Source organism: Augochlora pura, chromosome 4 (genome assembly GCF_028453695.1).
Source record: "Augochlora pura isolate Apur16 chromosome 4, APUR_v2.2.1, whole genome shotgun sequence".
NCBI classification, from domain to species: Eukaryota; Metazoa; Arthropoda; class Insecta; order Hymenoptera; family Halictidae; genus Augochlora; species Augochlora pura.
This window is the reverse complement of record NC_135775.1, coordinates 1,272,955-1,291,673: the sequence shown is the minus strand read 5'-3', so window position 1 is coordinate 1,291,673 and position 18,719 is coordinate 1,272,955. Positions and strand designations below refer to the sequence as shown.

The following is an 18,719-nucleotide window of genomic DNA, read 5'->3' as shown; positions in this document are numbered from 1 at the left end:
CCGTTGTTTCCCGCATCGGCGTTCGCAGAAAACAAGCAACGAAAACGGGGGAACGATTTTCCGATGGGTTGTCGGTTCCGCAGTGTTCAGAATTTTCGACTTTCTAATTATTTGCTCGCATGGGTTAGTCGACTGAATACGTTTCGGTAGATTTTCGAAAGCGTTCGCTTCGGTTGCCTTCAGAAATTGATCGAGAGAAGCGGGCAACTTGATGCAACCCGCCGTGTTACAAGCTCATGCTTCGAAGTCTACCGAACTTCGCAAATTACTATACGGTTTCATTTTATTACCGATTTGCTGAAATTTTATGGTTTGGGTCTTGCTCTTTTTTTCTTTACGCATCGAAATGAAACAAATGGTTCATATAACTGCACAAGTGGCAAACACTTGTAACTCGATATGTACTGTCGACAATACGATGCAATATTGCAGACATGCGGACATTAATCAGACCGAATGAAATATTACAATGTGCATTAAACGAACACGTGTCCTACTACTTTTGGAGGAGACGTAGTTCATCGTATTGTTCATGGATCCACTTGCCATGAAAATGATCGCAATTCATTGATTACAGGTGCACAAATGGACGGAGCATAAACCGGGAGTCTTTCTTGTTTCTCGGCGCGTTAGAGGATTAATCCTTTGTCGAGGCTAATGGATCCAGAAAGTCGAAAGATCCGGCGCCGGATAATTCCGCTCCGGCGGCGTCGGCAAAAAGTTTCGCGTGCTCGCCGACGCAACGACGGCAGATAGGACTTCGCAGCCGCAAAATCGCTTCGGCTGTTTCAATGTAATCCTCCCGCCGGTGCGTGACAATTAATGCCACAAGGAGCTTTAGTTGCGCCCGACAGTATTTCAGAGTCGAAAGCGGATTACGTCTCGCCCTGCCGGATCTCGGAGGCGCGGGCTCAAAGAACGGAAGCGGAAGCACACACCCTTCTTCCCCAAAATACTTCGCCAATATTGTGCTCAGGAACTTGCGGAACGCTAATTAACTACGGCACAGGTACGGCCGCATCCAGGTTGCCGTGACGCGGGTTGCCTGCCGTTTGAACCGGGACAGCATTATCAGCTATCTCGACTGGGATAGGATCAAAGTTCAATGTATACTCGCGTACCCGACTCAATTTCAATAATCAAGCTGTGTTCATGGGTTTCGATTATTAACTACAAGCGAAAATCAATGATTATACTTGAAATACATTTATTCCGTGCAAGTAGATATTCGAATCCTGAAGCGTGTGCGACCAGGTTTCAAAGAAGTATATAGGAGTAGTTCAATGTTACAAGTAGTGTTATAAGTAGTATACCACATGGTATATTATGTTATAAGTATGTTATAAATAGTATTTGAATCTTGAAAATTCTGTAACGAAAAGGAATTGCGGTCAATTTTATCTAAATAAATCTCTGTAGATTATTTTTATGATTTTATAATGAATGTACAACTGCCCGCGCATTTTCAGCAGATATCTAAATCAAATCTGGACGAGCAACTTCAGGTGGTTGAAGGTGTGGGTCTCCGAGGCGTCGTTCGTCAATCGAGAAGTCAGCCGCGGTTTGCCGAAGTGCAGTCTTCGCTTCGGTCGCGGTTGTCGATCAAAGGCGAGAAGAGGGTGTCAGTTTCGGTAAAGATGTGACTATAAAGGAACCCGGATTCCGGCGGTCACCGTGCAAAATTCATGAGTGTAGGGGAACCACTGAACTCCTCGGGGCTGTCTATCGGCCTCCTGAATTATAGATCGGCTCGCGTACGAGGTTAACCCTCCTCAGTCGAGCATCCGGCATCGCCGCAAATTTTCCGAATAAGTTATCCCGTCGTCCATCAGGCCGGACACACGATGGCCAAGCCGGACGTGCAGCCCCTGTTCTTCAGGGACGGCATCGTCTTCCGAGAATGGGGCTACTTTCTGTCTAGACGGACCAAGTACTATCTGGCCGAGCGCTATTTCGAAAAAGCGATCCAACAGGGCGAGCACTCGGACCTCAGGACGCACCTTGGCCTCTGTATGACACAGCTAAATTACGCCAGGTACATGAGGGCCACGGAGACCACCGATTTATGCGTCGAAATTGGTGAGTCGTATTCTTCGGTCCATCCGCTTTTCATATTATTATATAATGTGTATTTGGTGTACAGGATGTCCCAAAAATCATGTCACCGCGCAAATGACTAGTTTGTTAGATGATACAAAAACTAATCAACTAGACAATGATTAAGACACTTTTTTACTAATTCCTCGCCGCCATTAATTTCCAGACCCGTCCTACTCCCACGTGAAGCAGATGCAGCTGATGACCCTGTTCCAGGTCGGGGAGTTCGAGCACAGCATGGTGCATGCTTATCAGGGCTACCAGAAGCGTCAAACGACCGCGTTCAAGAGGGGTGTTCTGCAGGGGAACGAGACCGTGCACGATTGCGTGGGCAAGAACACCCATCCGCAGGCGCTGTTGCTTCTTTCGCCGTGGATACGGAACCTCGGGGAACACCGAAAGCTGATGATCGAGAAGCTCAAGGAGGAAGTCGACGAGCTGGCCGGTAAAAAGCGCGGCCCGCTCGCCAAATTAGATCCTTAAACATCAGCGTCGTTGATACGAGAAGAGCCGTTCGAGCTGGTCGAAGGGTGGTGGAACGGGCGAGAGCGGTAGCTAACGGCACAGCAGATAGCTAATCCGTAGTGGCAGCGGACCGGAGAAACACATTAGCTATCGATTCCCGAACTTGGTTTCTCGGATTACTCGATCTTGCGACCGAAGTTGCGTTTTCGACAACTTCCAGCACGAATGTCGACCGTAATAGCAAACCGAGGAGTTATATTGTATACTCGACGGCTGTGGACTCGGTTAGGATAGCGCGGAGGATAAATGCACGGCGGCAAACTTATCCGAAGTGGCAGCGAACGAAAGGCACTCATTAGATATCGATTCTCTAGCTCGGTTTCTCAACTTGGGTCACGCGAACTACGATACCTGCATCAGTTTCTGTTCATATTCAACCGGTCAGTTGTTTTCGACGAGCACATTCAATGTAATTAGACTACGAATTTTTGTCCATTCATTGTTAAAGTTAGTAGATCAAATATAACACAGCGAGATCATCTAATTCGTTTAACTAAAGCTATTAAGAGGAGAAAGAAATTGAGGAAAGTTTCATTTCCATTTCCGCAGACAGGACCGTCCGAAACGCGCCACACGAGTTCGTTGCGCCGTGCCCATTTTTCACGGGACACACCACAGGCCGTGGGCAAACTAATTTCTAAGTCCCCGCTTAATTTTCTGATTTACCGATTTTCATTTTCCGGCGAATCTGGCCCGCGGGGTTAACAAAGTTAGTTCCGTCACCGTTTGGAACTTCCTGTTCCCGTGGACTAATTGGACTGTAACTCGGTGTCCCGGGTTACGAGAGAACGACTTCCTACGAAAAAGCTCGTTACAACTTAATGTTGTTCGTTACGCGCTTGAGTCTTCCGCAATCTGGCCGCAATCTGGTTTTGCCAGTGTTATTAACAAATATTGCTCGCTGGATTTGCATCGCTGCGGTTAACGGGCCTCGGAAGAAACGCGAAAGCGAAATTAACTAGTCTTGTTAGTTTGAGCACTTCGCCACGACGAATTTCATTGCTTAACGAGTTATCGATATCCGCACCCCGTTGCATAGTGGCACTGTATTATTTTCGTACACGTTATCTTTTATTCCGTCGTCCTAGGATTAGTTTTAGAAGAAGCAAGATTGGATAGGTTCGGCGTAGACTGCGAACTTTATGTTACGTGTAACTAAAGAGATGAATCGGAAGTGCTAAATATTCGATTGTTGACAGGTGTCGACGAGGAGCAGGCCAGGTTCAAAGTGGACGACCCCGAGCAACAAGCGGAGGTACGGATCAGGAAGCTACAAACGTTCATCACGAATTTGTACTTGGGACGGATGTGCTGCGACAAGGACTTTCTGCAACGTTTGTCGGAGCAATCGGAGATCTTGGATCATCCTAACAAGAAATCGGTCGATCTGCTGCGTTTTCACGTGGCAAGGAATTATAAGAGGGCGTTGGCAAGGCTGAAGATCCTGCGTATGCGGAAACCGTTGTACACGTACCTCTTCAGATGGAGAGGCATTCCGAAGGGCCACAAGCAGATGGTCGAGGCAGAGAAAAATCAGAGGAGGAACCTCATTATCATTGAAGCGGACTTCTTGCTTCGCCGTCTTCACGAGACGAGGATGAAGAAAGATTATATTACGTTCTTCCAGTGAGCACTTCGCCGCTATGTTTTTAGTAGCGCGACTTGCATTAACATTCGCACACCTTTTAAAACAGAATCACTCTTCTCAAAATGGACGAAATATCGCGTACTCTTTTTACAGATGTTCGAGGGTCTAACTTACTAGGCTATGTTTATTAAATTTTTTTTTAAAAATTCCACTTGCAGCATGGTCGACCGCGTGAAGGACAAGTTCGACAGCTACTCCCTGAAGATGTTCCCCTTGAAGCAGAAATGTTTGGACGCTGTTTACAACATGGTCGCGTGGACGTACATAGACACCCGGGACCTGAGGAAGCTGCGGTCCAAGGAGCAGATAAAAATCCACCTGAAGCATCACCTGGGAATGCGCGTGGCTGAACTACCTCGCGACTGCGACATTGCCTGGGTCCACAATATCAGCGTCAAAGACACGCTCCGAGTGTTTCGCAAGTTAGATACTGGACGGCTATTGTCCAACTGTCGCGACCCGATAGCTCGAGAAGTTGAAGCACGACCGCTTTCGCGGGAACGAAACTTTCCGAGAGCATTTTTATGACATTTTTTTTTCTAAAATAGTTCGCCACGATCCATAATAACTTCGTACGATTTTTATGGAACTTTTATGTTTGTCGAAGTTGCTGAATTCGGATTACGTAGTCAATAGACTGCGGATTTTATACGCTTATGGCGAGATTGATATTGCGATTAGATTTTTATGCAAAATAAAAATATCGTGCATCGCTTCTAAGCGCATAAAATCCTCAGTCTACTTATTATACAAGTTCTATCTATTTAAGTATTACCTACATTATTCTTATCACTTCCTTTGCAGGAGACTAGCAATGGCGTCGCAGCCGTTGGAGCTCGCTTGGCTCTTCCACGAGCTCTGCAAATTCTTCATCGACATCCGACGCTACGACCTGGCTAGATTCTACGGGAAGAAGGCTCGGGACATGGGCGAGGCTGCAGAAAGCGAGCAATGGGTCCTGAACGTGCATCACCTGATTCTACGTATCGAGATCTCCCAGAACTACCGGAACGAAGCGAAGGAAGCCGCCGTGTTAGCCCTCGCCGGGGCTAAGAAGCTGGGCCTGGACTTCCTGATGGACTTTTACATGTGGATATTGGACATGATCGACGAGACGGACGTGGACAAATTGATGGACCAGGATCCGATCGGCGCTAGACAGCAATTGATCCTAGACTTGATGCCGGATGACATGAAACCGGACGTGGATTACCTCTGGAGGAGAATGGACGCTGTCCCAGCCAAGAGGAGGCTGTCGGTCATGCCTGGCTGCAAGCCTGTTGATAAAATGTTCAAGTTTCCTTGCAAGAGGATGAGCATCTTGCCGGCGCCTCCAAAGGATCCTGTAAGGGATGCTAGGAAGGCGTTCTTGGCTAAATATGAGCTGGCCAAGGAGAGGCCGGGGTATATCGACTTCAACGAAGTGTAGCTTGTAGATATCTGTGCTGTTGAATTTGTCTCTCATTGTTCAATGAAACGATTGTTTAAAGTATTGTCAAGGATGTCCCAGTACAGAATGAACTGTCGTAATTCTTGGAGGACTCCAGAAGGCAATTAAAAGATTGTCAAAATGTTCATATTGTACCTGTTGGTGATAGTTATACGATGTAAAAAAAATGGTATACAGACCTCGAAGAACAGTACGGGAGATTCAAGAAAGCCAGTTTACTAAGAGAAGAGACCGAGGAGGTCCTCGAAGGACGCCAGAATAAAAGCAAGAGGTTTCTCGAGTGCGCCATCAGCGACGGAACAGCCAAGTCGCGTTAGTACCGTCGAATCGAATTGCACTTCGCCTCTGGTCCAAACTGCCGAGGTTAGAGCCTCGAGATGGAGAGTCCAATATCCACGGAAGTACCCGAAGAAGATGTCCGGAAGATCCGACTGGACCGATACAACTAATCGGAAGAAAGACAACGCGGCGTTAACTCGAGCGAGAGCTGGCCGGGAAGCCGGTATCTTTATCTTGTCCGGACGCAGCCTCCGGGTGCTGCGGCAGCAGCTATTGATGGAGGTCTGATGGAAGAACGCCGAGAAAGGTGTACTCGGTGCCGAACGGCGAGCTATCTTCGTTAAAGCAAACTGCCGAAGTTGTCGGGTGAACGAAGTTTTACACGTCGTGCAATTAAACTTTTAGGGCCATCGAGTCGCCCGGCTGGGAGCTTGTTGACCCGGTAACTCCAGCCGGCATCAACGAAGTCGCCGTTTCTTTAGGGAAACGGTTTTCCGAGCTGCAGCGAAGCTAACACACCCCCGGCCCCGTCAAAGCGGATTCCTCTTGCGGAACGAGACAAGTTGTTCGATCTTATTCACTTTTTGACGCCGTGGGACGCGGACGCTTTATCGCTTGAAAATCTCTTCTAATGGGATAACTTGGTCGTCGTCTGCCCGAGCACCGTTAAATCGAAAGACTGAAGACTGAAGACTGCCGGCTCGCCAGGACTCCATCACCGAATCTGCCTAGGAACTTTACCGGATGAAAATTAGATTCGCTCTATTGGAAAAGTTTAGGCTACTTGCCCGGCCGGCCGGATGCCTTATAATTAACCAACATACGTTCCTCGCGGACCCGGTCCTCTCGTAATCGATATGTCGCGGCAGAAGTTGCCGAAGTTCGTCTGGCAAATGTTTGTACCTGAGCGGCAGATGCGCGGCTCCCGGTTCCCGTTGTTCAAACGATTCTTTTCTCTCTTGGAACGAGAGAGATTTTTTTCATGAAATAAATATACCATGAAATTGATGGCATAACTTAATAATCCGCATAGTCTAGGAATCTGCGTAGATCAACCCTTTGCAACTCGAGCACAAAGGTTGAAGTCTGTAACGGTACCCTAAAGATTTTTAACGACACTAGCAACGTTTTCTGCGTACTGGTTTTGTTAATGAAACTTTGTATTTTGACGAAACAAAGCACCATCGCAGGGTTGAAGCAGCGGATGTATTGAAATAGAGAGACCGTGGGTCAACGATCAAAGCTCGATGAATGGAGCTTGGCGAAGCGGCTACAAAGTCTCCACACTCGTTATATGTTCTAATGACTGTGTTCTTTAAATGAAAGTCCATTAGAAAGTTCAAAGCCAGCCTCGTTCTCTATCGAATCTGTTACAAAGGCGCTTCCGCCGTAATGGAGGTTAAAGAACGAAGACGGTGGATGCTGCACGCGGCTATCAATAATAATATATTTTTAGAAACGCTGCTTTCGCGTTTCATATTATTAGAAGATGGTTGAGCAGTACACGACTGGGAATCTATTTTACATTTTTACAAACGTGAGGAACATTAATAGTACGACAGGCCAAGGTCTGAACGTAAATCTGAAAATTCCGCAGGGACTAATAAATCTTTTTTGATTAACGCAGGTGTCAATACGTCGGCCACGATCACGGGAATTCCACAGAATCGAATGGAAGGCATTTCGATATTCGAGGGTGGCGATAGAAGAGGTTCAGGTGCGTGACGAATCGCGGACGACGAAGTTCAGGCAGGGCAGGCGCGACGTCAGTGCGTGTTCAAGCCTTGAAAATCGATGGCTGTCCTCGCGAGCGGTGGCCACAAGGACGAGCTGTGCGGCTCGAACGAGGTGAGGATGGCCGTGGAACATGCCGAGAGTCGAGCCCGGTCCGACCACAAGAGGAATCACGCGAAAACCGGAAGAGAGTTCGCGAACGCTCTGCACCGCGAGGCCGATCAGCTCTATCATAGGTGAGGCCGAGGCGACACGTCCCCGGAGGTGACGATTTGTTCGACGAATTTCCCTGACCTTCCGCGCGAGCGAGACACCGTAAGCGCGCCGAGGGACGCGCGGGTCCCTCGGCAATTTTCGTGTCCCATAGGCGTCGCACTCGATCGACACCGATGCCGAGCGCCGCCGGCCGTCTTTTCGGTATTAACGCTTCGCACTCTGAGGCACCAATAAAAGTTGTTATATCGCGTTTTTGAGATCAGTTTTGTCGAATTTATTTGTATTAAAAAACTGCTAAAATTCCATCAATCTACGAAGAAAGATTTTGGATTTAGAAATGAAATATCTTTTTGAGTGTGAAGAGTTAAATCGATCGTTCGATGCAATCTGCAGTGTGCTATCGAATAGCCGTTTCAACGACGTCGTAATCTTACACGGAACTTTACGAGAAGACTGATCGAGCACAATTGATTTCAAGCATCAGGGAAATTAAGCGTTTATAGAGCCTCCGGCTTTGCGAGACTCAGCGTCCCAGGACTTTTAGGAGCGTCAGACGAGTCTTCATCTCCCGTGTAATGTAATGGAACCCCTGATCGGAGAGTCGTAATTTTTGTCCTCGTTCTCGGCTCGTAGGAAGCGTCCCATAAACTAGCCGTTTATTTAGAAAGTAGTACATTTACGTTTAAATCCGATGTTTAAGGATTTTGCGTTTTAATCAGTTTAAAAGCCTTGGTAACTGATAATATGGCAAAGGTCAGGTCGGAGATTCTCTTTCAATTCTGATTCGATGCCGCGGACAGGTGAATGCACGAGCGTCGACAACATTTGATTTTTATTCTTTGCAATTTGCCCGTCCCTTGGGCCGCTGCTCCTCCGCCGCGTTTCGTATTCTTTTAGTTCGCTGGCAATCTCCCACGGAAGAGAGCCGTGCAACACGATTTTCATCCACGTTCTCGTACATATAAATCGAATTTTTCTGAACATAAAGACGCAATAAATAACGAAAAACTAAAACTCGGCACGGGGAAACTTCGCAACGGTATCTAAATGATTAATGACACTGTAACTAGACGTTGAAACTGATGGAAGTGCCTGTAGGAAGGTTTCTGGAACTCGGAGATGACGGTGGATTTTACCGACGAATTTTACAGACATTGAAACAATGCTAGCGATTGCAACAGTATTTCGATCAATTTTTATGGTGGACAGGATCTTACAAGGTCCCTCGGTATAAAAGATTCACGCGCGTTCTATCGGAACCATTTCCAAAGGGCTTGCGAGGATTAAGAAAGCAGCCGACAGAGTTTCGCGGCGTTACAAACGAAAGCGGAAGCCTGTTGCAACGGTAATCGCGCAGTTTCGAGGGGAAATAATATTATCGCCGGCAGTCGGACCGCGGTCCCGGCGTTCGGGCAAGTCTCGGTCTGCGTTGTTCGAGCGCGGTTTTAACGATTTAATCAGCGGAATTAATTTATTCCTTTGGAGCCGCGGGTTCAATTATTCGACCGACCGTGCAGTATCGTTTAATCACTTTTGCATAGTTAATTACGGCAGATCGTTCGAACGATACGTGAATCCGAATAACTTCCTGCAACGTTATTTCAATGTCGCTGTTACAATTTCGTTTCGAATCCGATTAATCCCCGCCGATCGACTCGGCGCCGCGGCATCCGTCCAGCGGAACTACCCGCGCACTTAATGTTATTTACTAAATATCGTTTCCGGCGTTACGCGCTAATTCGGCCGCTGCGACACGCGAGCTTTCACATCGCAGGCTAGAGCAGCCGATTACTTGTGCTCCGTTGGCGTATTACGGGACGTCCAGTCTCGAAAAAGAATTTGTTGGTTAAAGACGCGCGACTGTAGGGACAAAAGATCTGTTAAAAGCTAGGCGAACCGTCGGTCGGAGTTCTCGAGCGTTCCATTAATTATAGAAACGGCGGGGCAACGGTGTTTATCCGCGGGCAAAATCCATTCCATGAATGGTTAATCGGTCGTGCGAATCGCGCCGCGCCGACTGCCGAACTTCTCCGTGGCAGCTAGGTACATTTCATCGTCGAAATTATACAGACGAAATTATCGTCGGCTATTACCGGGTCTCCTCGCGTCGACATCATTAACGTCGCCGTTTCATTCACCTGTCCGCCAATTGAGCGTCCTGTTCAGCTGGCGAGTGTTCCGCGGAACAACCGTGTTGTGCCTTTGTTGGGCCGAGCATGCTCCAGCGAAACCGCGGAATTATGGTCGAGCCTGTTGTTTGGATCCTTCGGTGATCGCCGACGATCTGGAACGTTGCGCACCCCCCCGGCGCTGCGGGATCGACCGCACGTGTTACCGAAATTACTGTAACCGCGATACACGGGCGCATAATGTTCATTTCTTTTAATCTTTTCTCTATGCAATGAATATGCATAGCACGCGAAATGTAATAAGGGTTGGTGTTCGTCGGAACCCTCGACGTTCTTTCCATCGCTCCCTGTTCTATAAATTAATTTGGCGGACGTTCATTGACGTCCCACGGTGTAAATTCGACATTTATTTTCGTGAAAATTGGAATGGAATTTTTAGAAGGCGAAAGCAGGTTTACGAGACCGGAGACTGGAATAGTAAAAAAAGCAAGGGGATTGTAGGGAAACAAGGTCAATACGAAGTTTCACGGGGATTTGTATAAATGCGAGGCTCAAAGAGTAAAGTATTACGTTTTCAGCCATGTAAATCGCAAGTAGAATTTTTTAGAGACAGAAATAGGCTTGTGCGACGGAGGATCGGAACAGAAAACTACCCCTGGTTTATGAAAGCAAGCTACGTACATAATTTTACAGAAATTGTAGGCACAAGGTCCAAAGAGGAATGTTCTTACGCTACGTCCCCGGAAACCGTAAAGAGAATTTCAGTGTATTAACTTAGAAAGGTGGCCAGAGTTTATTTAGAAAAGAAAACTTTGCACAACCACTTTGAACTGCTCTGACTATGATTTTTAGGAGGAAATTAGGGCCGTGCGAAACTAAACTGCTACTAATAGCTCTGTTTAGCCATATTAGTGCAACAATAACAACCGTGTTTGGCATCGTTTCGAAACGCAAACAATTGGCAGCTGCTCGACCACTGTCCTAATATATACATGGACGTTTAGTTTATGGTAGTCAGCAGGTGTCATTCGACCGATCCTGATCATACATAAATTAATACAAGGAGATGTATCAGCAACGATCGTCTTCGCGTGTAATTCTGTACAGCGTAAAAATTCCAAAAGTCACTTCCAACTGAAGGTAGAGAAATTTTGCAACCCCTAAAAATCGTGCGACAATAATTCAACCCTGTTTGACGTCCAAGAAATAATAGTACAGTCCGGAGAAATTTTCTTCAATCCATTTCGCGTGGCCATTTGCACCGTTGAAATCACGCAGCCGCGTTTCATCCGTGCCGCATTCTATTCAAAGACCTGCGCGATATTTTCTGCTTTCATTGTCGACACCGGTTTCGAGAAGATATTTTCTAACGTACAGTTTCTCGTTTCACAAGCGGGCCAGCCATGTTTGCCGCTAGATAACGCTGACGACGTAAATCAGTGCGACGGTATCAGCTGCAGCGCGGAAAATCCTGCGCGGGAGCCGTCGCATGCTCTCAGGATTATTAACAAAATTCCTGGCAACGTCCGTTATTTACTATGATCGTTGGACGTCGCGGCCGACACACGAGACTTCGTAACAGCGTTCGCTAATTGCTTCCCGTGTCGCGGAGCAACGACGGTAGTTCCTCGAAGGGGAGTCGGTCGGCAATAATTAATCGCGGGTTGATTTCGCGCAATGCGGAGGGGCGGCCGCCACTTAGCCGAACGAATTTCAGAGAGTCGAATCGCAATTTGCAGCGGTGATTACGAGTCGGCGTTGGTGCTCTACCATCGGGCAGCGAATCTGTTTCCCCGCGACAACAGTCACAAAGTGGCGGTGATGAGAACTACGGCGACCATAAGTTCCAGCAACAATCCACCAAGAGCGACCAAGAGGACCACCTGCAAGTCCGAGGAACAGTTAATGGCCAACCTGTGCCCCGAAACCGCCGCCATTTTGGCGAACGAGAAACTCAAGAGGCAGCCAGAGGCTGCTTCCGTCGCGGAAGTTTTGAGGTATACCGTTTACGATTGCATATCATAATTTCCATTGTCATGATATCCGACTTGTGCTGCTGACATCTTGGACCTCCAAAGAAAACTCTAGCTCGAACCGATATTTAATTCAATGAATTAGTACCTGAAAGCAGGGCAAATGTATCTCTTAAATTTCAATAACTGGGTTCAGCTAAATGGGACTACGCCTGCAAGACACCGATACGTTCGGAGGCGGCATCAACGCGTCTTGGGGGTTAGGATTAAACAACCTGGAGCAACAGAGCGAGGTCCTATACAGCCGCGGCTTACAGTCTCAACTAGTATCAGCAAGAATGTAGCGTAAGCTCCAAGGATCGAATATATTAATCTCAATGGAACAGTCGATTCAATTAGATCGCGCGCATGGGAACTGGACCGGGCAGGGACAAATCTCTAAACCTAACTCGGCCCTGTTTCGGGCTTGTTCGACCCTTCTGTCGATCCTGAGGACTAATCCAGCCGAGAGCGTCCTCGGATTAAACGCTGGACTGTCTCTTTAACCCTTCGCATTTGACTGAGGCGTCGTTATCGTACCATGTGTGCATCATACCATTTATGGCGAAATTATCGTAGCATAATTCGAGACGATTTCCTTTGTGCAAATTCTTCTTTCTGTCACTTGGGCTTCAAATGTCCAAATGTTTCATTTGGTTATATAAAAATATTAACGTGTCTAGGAGTGCCTAAAAAATGCGTTAAAAGGATAGATGAATAACATTAGAAACGATCCTAAATAGACTCACTTACAGAGGCGTCACAGTGGTCGGCCGTTTTATAAGGTTAATTAGGTTTGCCAACGACTGAACTGTGTCTAACCTCAAGACGCGAGTTTCTCAGCGGCATGATCCTCCTAATGTTCACAGCACGATCAGAAACTCTCGTTTCCAGCTACTTCGACGACCACAAGAGATTTTGGAAGACCACGCCGAGTCCTCAACTTTCGCAGACTCTGTTGGCAAGGTCCAAGCAGAAGCTGCGCCAGCTGAACAACCTGGCGGATGGATATCTCGAGGCACTAAAGACGGCTTTCGACTCCGGCAAGATGGCCGACTCGATGAAGGCGGCGCAGGAGCTGCTGATGGTATCGGAGGCCCTCGAGGACCCAAGCCGCTATCAGATCGCCTCCTATCATTATCTGTCTCTGATCCACGTGGCAGCCAAGAGACACGACCTGGCCGTTTGCAGCGTCTCCCGTTTAATTCGCCTCGCGAAAAGCACCGGCGACGTTGTGCAGTTCTGCAGAGCGCTGGTTACTCTGGGAAAGGTGCATCTCAGTTTTGGTCACCTGAATGCAGCGGCGAGAGCCTGGCAGCATCTAGCTGCCGACCTCGAGGAGCCGATACCCCTCGCTTGGATCCGACACGAGATTGGCCGTTGCTATCTGGAGACCGGCAAGTACACGCTGGCGTTGCAGATGGCGCTCAAGTGCCTCGAAGTGGCCGAGGAGGTTAACTCTACCAAGTGGTTGTTGCATGGCAAGCTTCTTTTAGGTGAGCTATACGTGCTTGCTCTTCAGCAATTGCTTCCACAATTGGAAAACTGTGTCCCCAAATAGCTCTTGCAATTTTTTCATTAAAACGTATAAATCATTGCTCGAGATGCAGGTATTTTTCAGGAATTCTAATTTTGTCAATGTCTCCGTAGGGCAAGCCCTGGCGAAGTTAGGAAGTTTCGCAGAAGCCTCCCGAGCTCTGCACCTAGCAGCCAAGATCACGGAAGACGAAGGTGATACACTGCTGCAGTCTTACATCAGAGATCTGATCAAGCAGATGACACTTGCAGTCCGGAGTGTGACAACGTCGGATAGTTTGTCCAGCGGAGAGAGCAAGATTGCGTCTTCGAGAAATAAGAAGGTGGAGAGACGATCTGGAGTAGAGCTGTTCATGGGCAAAGCTATGGACAGAGGGCAGGGGTGTAGGCTAAGAGCAAAGTTGTAGGCTGATGACAAAGCTTTGGCTAAAGGCAAAGCTACGGGCTCATTCTATTTCAATCAGTCTCGACTCTACAGTCGACCTATTTCACCAGCTTCGGACGGCGGGGAGCTCAATTAGGAGTTAAGTAAAGGGTACCGTTGTTCTCGGGACTAAAGCTTGCCGATCTGTGACTACCCTTGGCTGAGAATCCCTGCCCGTATGGGCAAGCTGTTGAACAGCTCTGACGTAGAGAATAGAACCATTTTGTTAGTCGAATGCAGACGATTGTAACCAGCATGTTTTCTCGGAAGGTGACGGCCAAATACGAGGAGGAAGAATCCAGCAGCGAGTCGGAAGACGGGGAGACGACATTGCGCTCGGAGCAATCTGATCGTCGCAGCTCGGCTAGATCGGACCTAGCCAGCGGGAAGGCAGTTAACCGCGGTGACACTACTTTTAGAGTCGACGGCACGGGACAAAAATCGAGGTACAAGGGATCTTCGTCCAACAGCGAGTCCTCTTCGTTTTCCGACGAGGACGCGACCGAGGAGACCGGAAGTCTCGAAGAGTGCAACCTGGCGAGACGCGCAGAGGGGAACTTCAAGGAGGGGACAGTGATGCTGAAGTGCGCAGCTAGCGAATCGTCGATGAATACTGACGTCACGAATGCAACCTACGTGATAGACTCGCAAGATGAGGACAGTTTGCCGACAGCGATGAAGCTGCGCGACGGATGCGAGAGAACAGTGCTCCAGGCGGAGAATGGCAAGCTGACCAGCGATCAGATGATCGAGGAGCTGGCCAAGCAGGACCTCGGGCTGCTCCAGATGGCCACGGACTTGCTGCTGATGACTCAAGCCAGTGATCGATCGCCAGATTCCGGGGACGGCGGGGATATACAGATTTTCAGACCCGTCGACAGGGACTAGGTTTAACAAGATTATGTTGCTCGGTAGCGCGCCGGTGACGATGATAATTGCTGCGGATGCGTGGCTACTTCCAGCCCCCGCATTTATTCTTTAGGCGATACGTTCTCGTAACGCTATTTTTATTCAATTTAGCCGAGATCCCTAAAAATCATGTAATTTATGAGTCCTACATAAAATTGATATTCCAATTTCTGTGTCCTTGGATTAAAAACGTATAGAAAAAGAAATGTTTTATATATAATCTGATACCGGTTCTTGAATTTATCACGTTGACAAGTAAACATAATAACAAATTCAGATCATCAGTTTATATATATGAAACTTCCCTTTGGAAATTACGACAGGCACAGAAACTGGGGCATCTGCTCTATTCCTGTAAATTCAGTAGCGAAGAAGAACTGTTGAACCAGTCAAACACAAGGGTAGTCGACGGGAAGAGTGGTAGCTTCGGCAGATTCCCGGAAAAAGATATCTTGGGGTAGAGAGAATTTACTGGCGCGCCGAGTGTCCAGTAAATTTCAAGTCGAGGGTGTCGAAGCTGCTCGATGCAGTGCTGACGGGTGCTCATGTTAATTGCGTCTCGCAGAAGAGATTCATGCGCGTCCTGTTTCTGCAAATTGTAGACCGCGCCGTCGACGGGGCGGAAGCCATTGGAAATCGGGGCAGTTAGGCATCCATATTTCATCGTCCGAGTAGAACGAGTGGGTGGTCTTGCGGGTGGGGCAATCGAGTAAACCGCGATCCTCCCGGAATCCTCTTTCGGAGCCGCGGATCCCGGCTATTTCGAGCGCGATGGATTATCAGTTATCAGGCGGGCTCCGACGGTCGATTGAATATTCATCCGCGTTGCCGATGGCCCCGGCTCGGCCGAATAACCGATTGCGACCGGGCGTGTCCGGGCATCCGTGAAACGTCAAGGAGGAGAGGCTGCCTGACAAAGAGGGCTCTTTTTCTACGGACAGACAGACCGCGTCACGCTTCGATTGCTCGGTTAGCGCGGGATCAATCATCGACGCGACCGCCGACTGCTTATTTCGATTCGTTTCCTATCGATCCTTCAGGCGAGAGGGATTCGAAGAGTTCGCGACTCGACAGCTTCCTTTTTGCGAGAGAAATATGCGTACGATTCCTGTCGTCGTTTGTGGTAACTTTTACCTTCACCAAAATTTTATCCGCAGCACTGTTAACAAGTTATTAACGAAAAACTGTAACCAATGAAAGGCAAGAGTGGCTAACGGTTGGCGGCCGAGCCAACGTGTGAGGAACTTCGTCTCTCATTGGTCACTGCTTTCTGCTAATGACTCGTAAATAAAGCCGCTGATTGCATTTGCGTTAAGGAAAAAATTATTTTAAACGATCTCAGAAATTCCTCACTCCCCCGATTTTAACTTTCGGGACACCCTGTATTTGTTTTATAGTCGTCGATGTAGAGCGTTGATGATGTTCCAAGGAATTTAACAGTTTGGTGTACCGCGATAGAGACACTTTCGTCCGCCGCCGGCCTTTGAACTTTACCTGTGAACGAGACACCGGCGTGCGACACTTCGATAGGGTCTAACATGTTACACTCGGTCAGTTAGTGTGATAGGTCATAGTTGATCTTGAAACACGACGTCTTACGAGTACAAGCAGGTACACCAATCAGTTAAACGTATTTTATAGCGTGATTAATGAAGTTTATTACTCAGCGGTTACATACAAAATGCTTCAAAATTAGCATTTCGCTGAAATAGTGGATCGTTATTTCTCAGCTTTGATCTTTGTAACTGGTTCTTTGATTTCTTTGAAAATCGAGTTCTCGGTTTTGCAAGATCTTGTGTAATTTAATATAGTAATTAATTTAATCAGTTTATTTTAGTCTTCGGTACAACCTGTCTTATTTTCTATGACTTATCTGTTTTTAAGTTTAAATGTAATTGTTATCGCTCGGACATCACAACTATCGAAATAAGTATCATCGATCGATTTAAAGTGAAATTAACGTGCCGAAAATATTAAGGAAAATCCGGCGTGCCATTAACGTAGCCCGTTATCGATCAAAGAGCATTAATAATCGCGAACCGGCGGCGAATGACTAAAAAATTCATGGACGAGCCGGGTTCACCGATTCGCGCACGCTTTCAGTGCCATCATAAATTTATTTCAACTCCGTCTGCGAAATAATTATCCGGCCGACGGAGAATTACACCGCCGCCGTCATTTTATTAATATCGACCGGCAAAGAGTTCGCGGGAACTCGTGATCGGTGAGTTAATTGCGCGAGGATTGAAAATTCTCGCAGAGGTAATTATACGTGCTCTAAAACATCTCGACGGACGAATTGCATCGTTTCATCCAGCGTATACTTTATTATTTTATTTTATTATGTCAAATGCGTTTGAAAACATTCTCTTGAGAACGATCGACAGATTGACAGTCGTAGAACCAACAAATGCGAGATAATTGCGGCCAGCGATGATATCCGTGGGGAAACTTTTCAAAAGCTCGTCGAGAGCATGTCGAATCGTATTTTCCAAACCGTAATCGAAATGGCGGACCTGCAAATTATTGACACAAATAATTGTATCCTTAACGATGCGTTGATATAGTCGGTATTTGGGTCAGCAAAAATTTATAATAAAACATTTTCGATGTGCATCGTTTACGTTAACTTTTTAGCTTGTGTAATTAATTTTTTCGTATTTCTATCCGGAAGTCCGAAATCTTTAAAAATGTTGGGTTATGTCAGGTTATGTTGGCGGTGCTATAGTTATGCTCCGAGGTGCATAACTATATCGTTGCTGTTTAGACAAAGTACTATAGAGTTTTCCTGAAAACACCGGGCGGCGAGTCGAAGAGGGGGAAAAAGGGTAATAACGTACTTCTTCTGCTACTTAAAAGTACAAGCCAGCGATTTTCAGAAAAGTTTAGAACGTTTCTCTCCGCCGTCTACCGGCGGAATAATTCTTGTTGCGCCAGTTCCCCGTAATTCTTCCCCGGCGAAGTTTGTCGGCGTGGGAATTACCGGGACGGTCTCCGCGTCGGCAAAATGTCAATTCCAGGGGCGGAATGTGCGTGCGTAGGCACGAGGTGGAGGCACGTCGAGCATAAAAGCGGCGGCGGCCGGGGAACGGGGGGGAACGGAGAGAGAAAGGCACTTTCCGAGCTACCTGTTGAGCTACCTATGTGTTCTCCGCAGGCCTCTTTTCTATGGTCATCAAGGCGGGTGGAAATAGCTCTCCGCGCGGCCGGATTTTCAAGCCGCCGCCGACGACGTACCGCATCCTGGGATACGTCTCGACCGAGGACCGCCTCAATTACCATTGTCTCCACTACTCGGCACGCGTGCTTTCGACGCAACCCGACACTCTGCTCGCGTACTCGGAGATCTCTCGCGAACGCCATTTACCACTGCACCATCGCGATACAGCTACAGCTCGTCGAGAAATAATTTAGCACTCTGAAAACGTCTTCCTGCAACGAGGAATAATTTCAACGATTCTCTGGCATACGTCTGCGGGAATATTTTCTAAATATTCTCGACTCCTTGTTTTTAAGAAATGATATTTCTGTAATAGCTTTGAAGGATTTTATAGACTGATATAAAACTCCTATAATACTGCGAGAATGCAAACGATTCGACGAGTACCGTCAGAAAAGAACACCGGCGGTTCTTTCGAAAGTTCGGCGGCGGTGAGGTGTTCATTTTCCGTTCGCGCGAACGTGTCCGTCGGCTGCGCCCGAAGTTCTGTAGGACAAAACCTATCCGCGCGACGAGTGCCCGCCGAAACTCTGTAACGCG

The 18,719-nt window shown here is 47.5% G+C and overlaps 3 protein-coding genes across 4 annotated transcripts in view; 2 read left to right on the top strand and 1 right to left on the bottom strand.

Annotated features, from left to right (window-relative positions):
• Positions 1-18,719, bottom strand: part of LOC144469555 (uncharacterized) — a 124,659-nt gene that overhangs the window by 2,806 nt on the left and 103,134 nt on the right. The gene's annotated exons all lie outside the window — the stretch shown is intronic.
• Positions 1,578-7,009, top strand: LOC144468751 (outer dynein arm-docking complex subunit 4). The gene is made up of 5 exons (XM_078178444.1): positions 1,578-2,079; positions 2,264-2,542; positions 3,822-4,248; positions 4,429-4,692; positions 5,075-7,009. The coding sequence occupies exons 1-5, from the start codon at positions 1,845-1,847 to the stop codon at positions 5,697-5,699; spliced, it is 1,830 nt and encodes a 609-aa protein (XP_078034570.1). The 5' UTR covers positions 1,578-1,844; the 3' UTR covers positions 5,700-7,009.
• Positions 7,410-17,486, top strand: LOC144468665 (outer dynein arm-docking complex subunit 4). The gene is made up of 6 exons (XM_078178288.1): positions 7,410-7,536; positions 7,627-7,969; positions 11,818-12,075; positions 12,985-13,586; positions 13,741-13,949; positions 14,321-17,486. The coding sequence occupies exons 2-6, from the start codon at positions 7,794-7,796 to the stop codon at positions 14,936-14,938; spliced, it is 1,863 nt and encodes a 620-aa protein (XP_078034414.1). The 5' UTR covers positions 7,410-7,536; positions 7,627-7,793; the 3' UTR covers positions 14,939-17,486.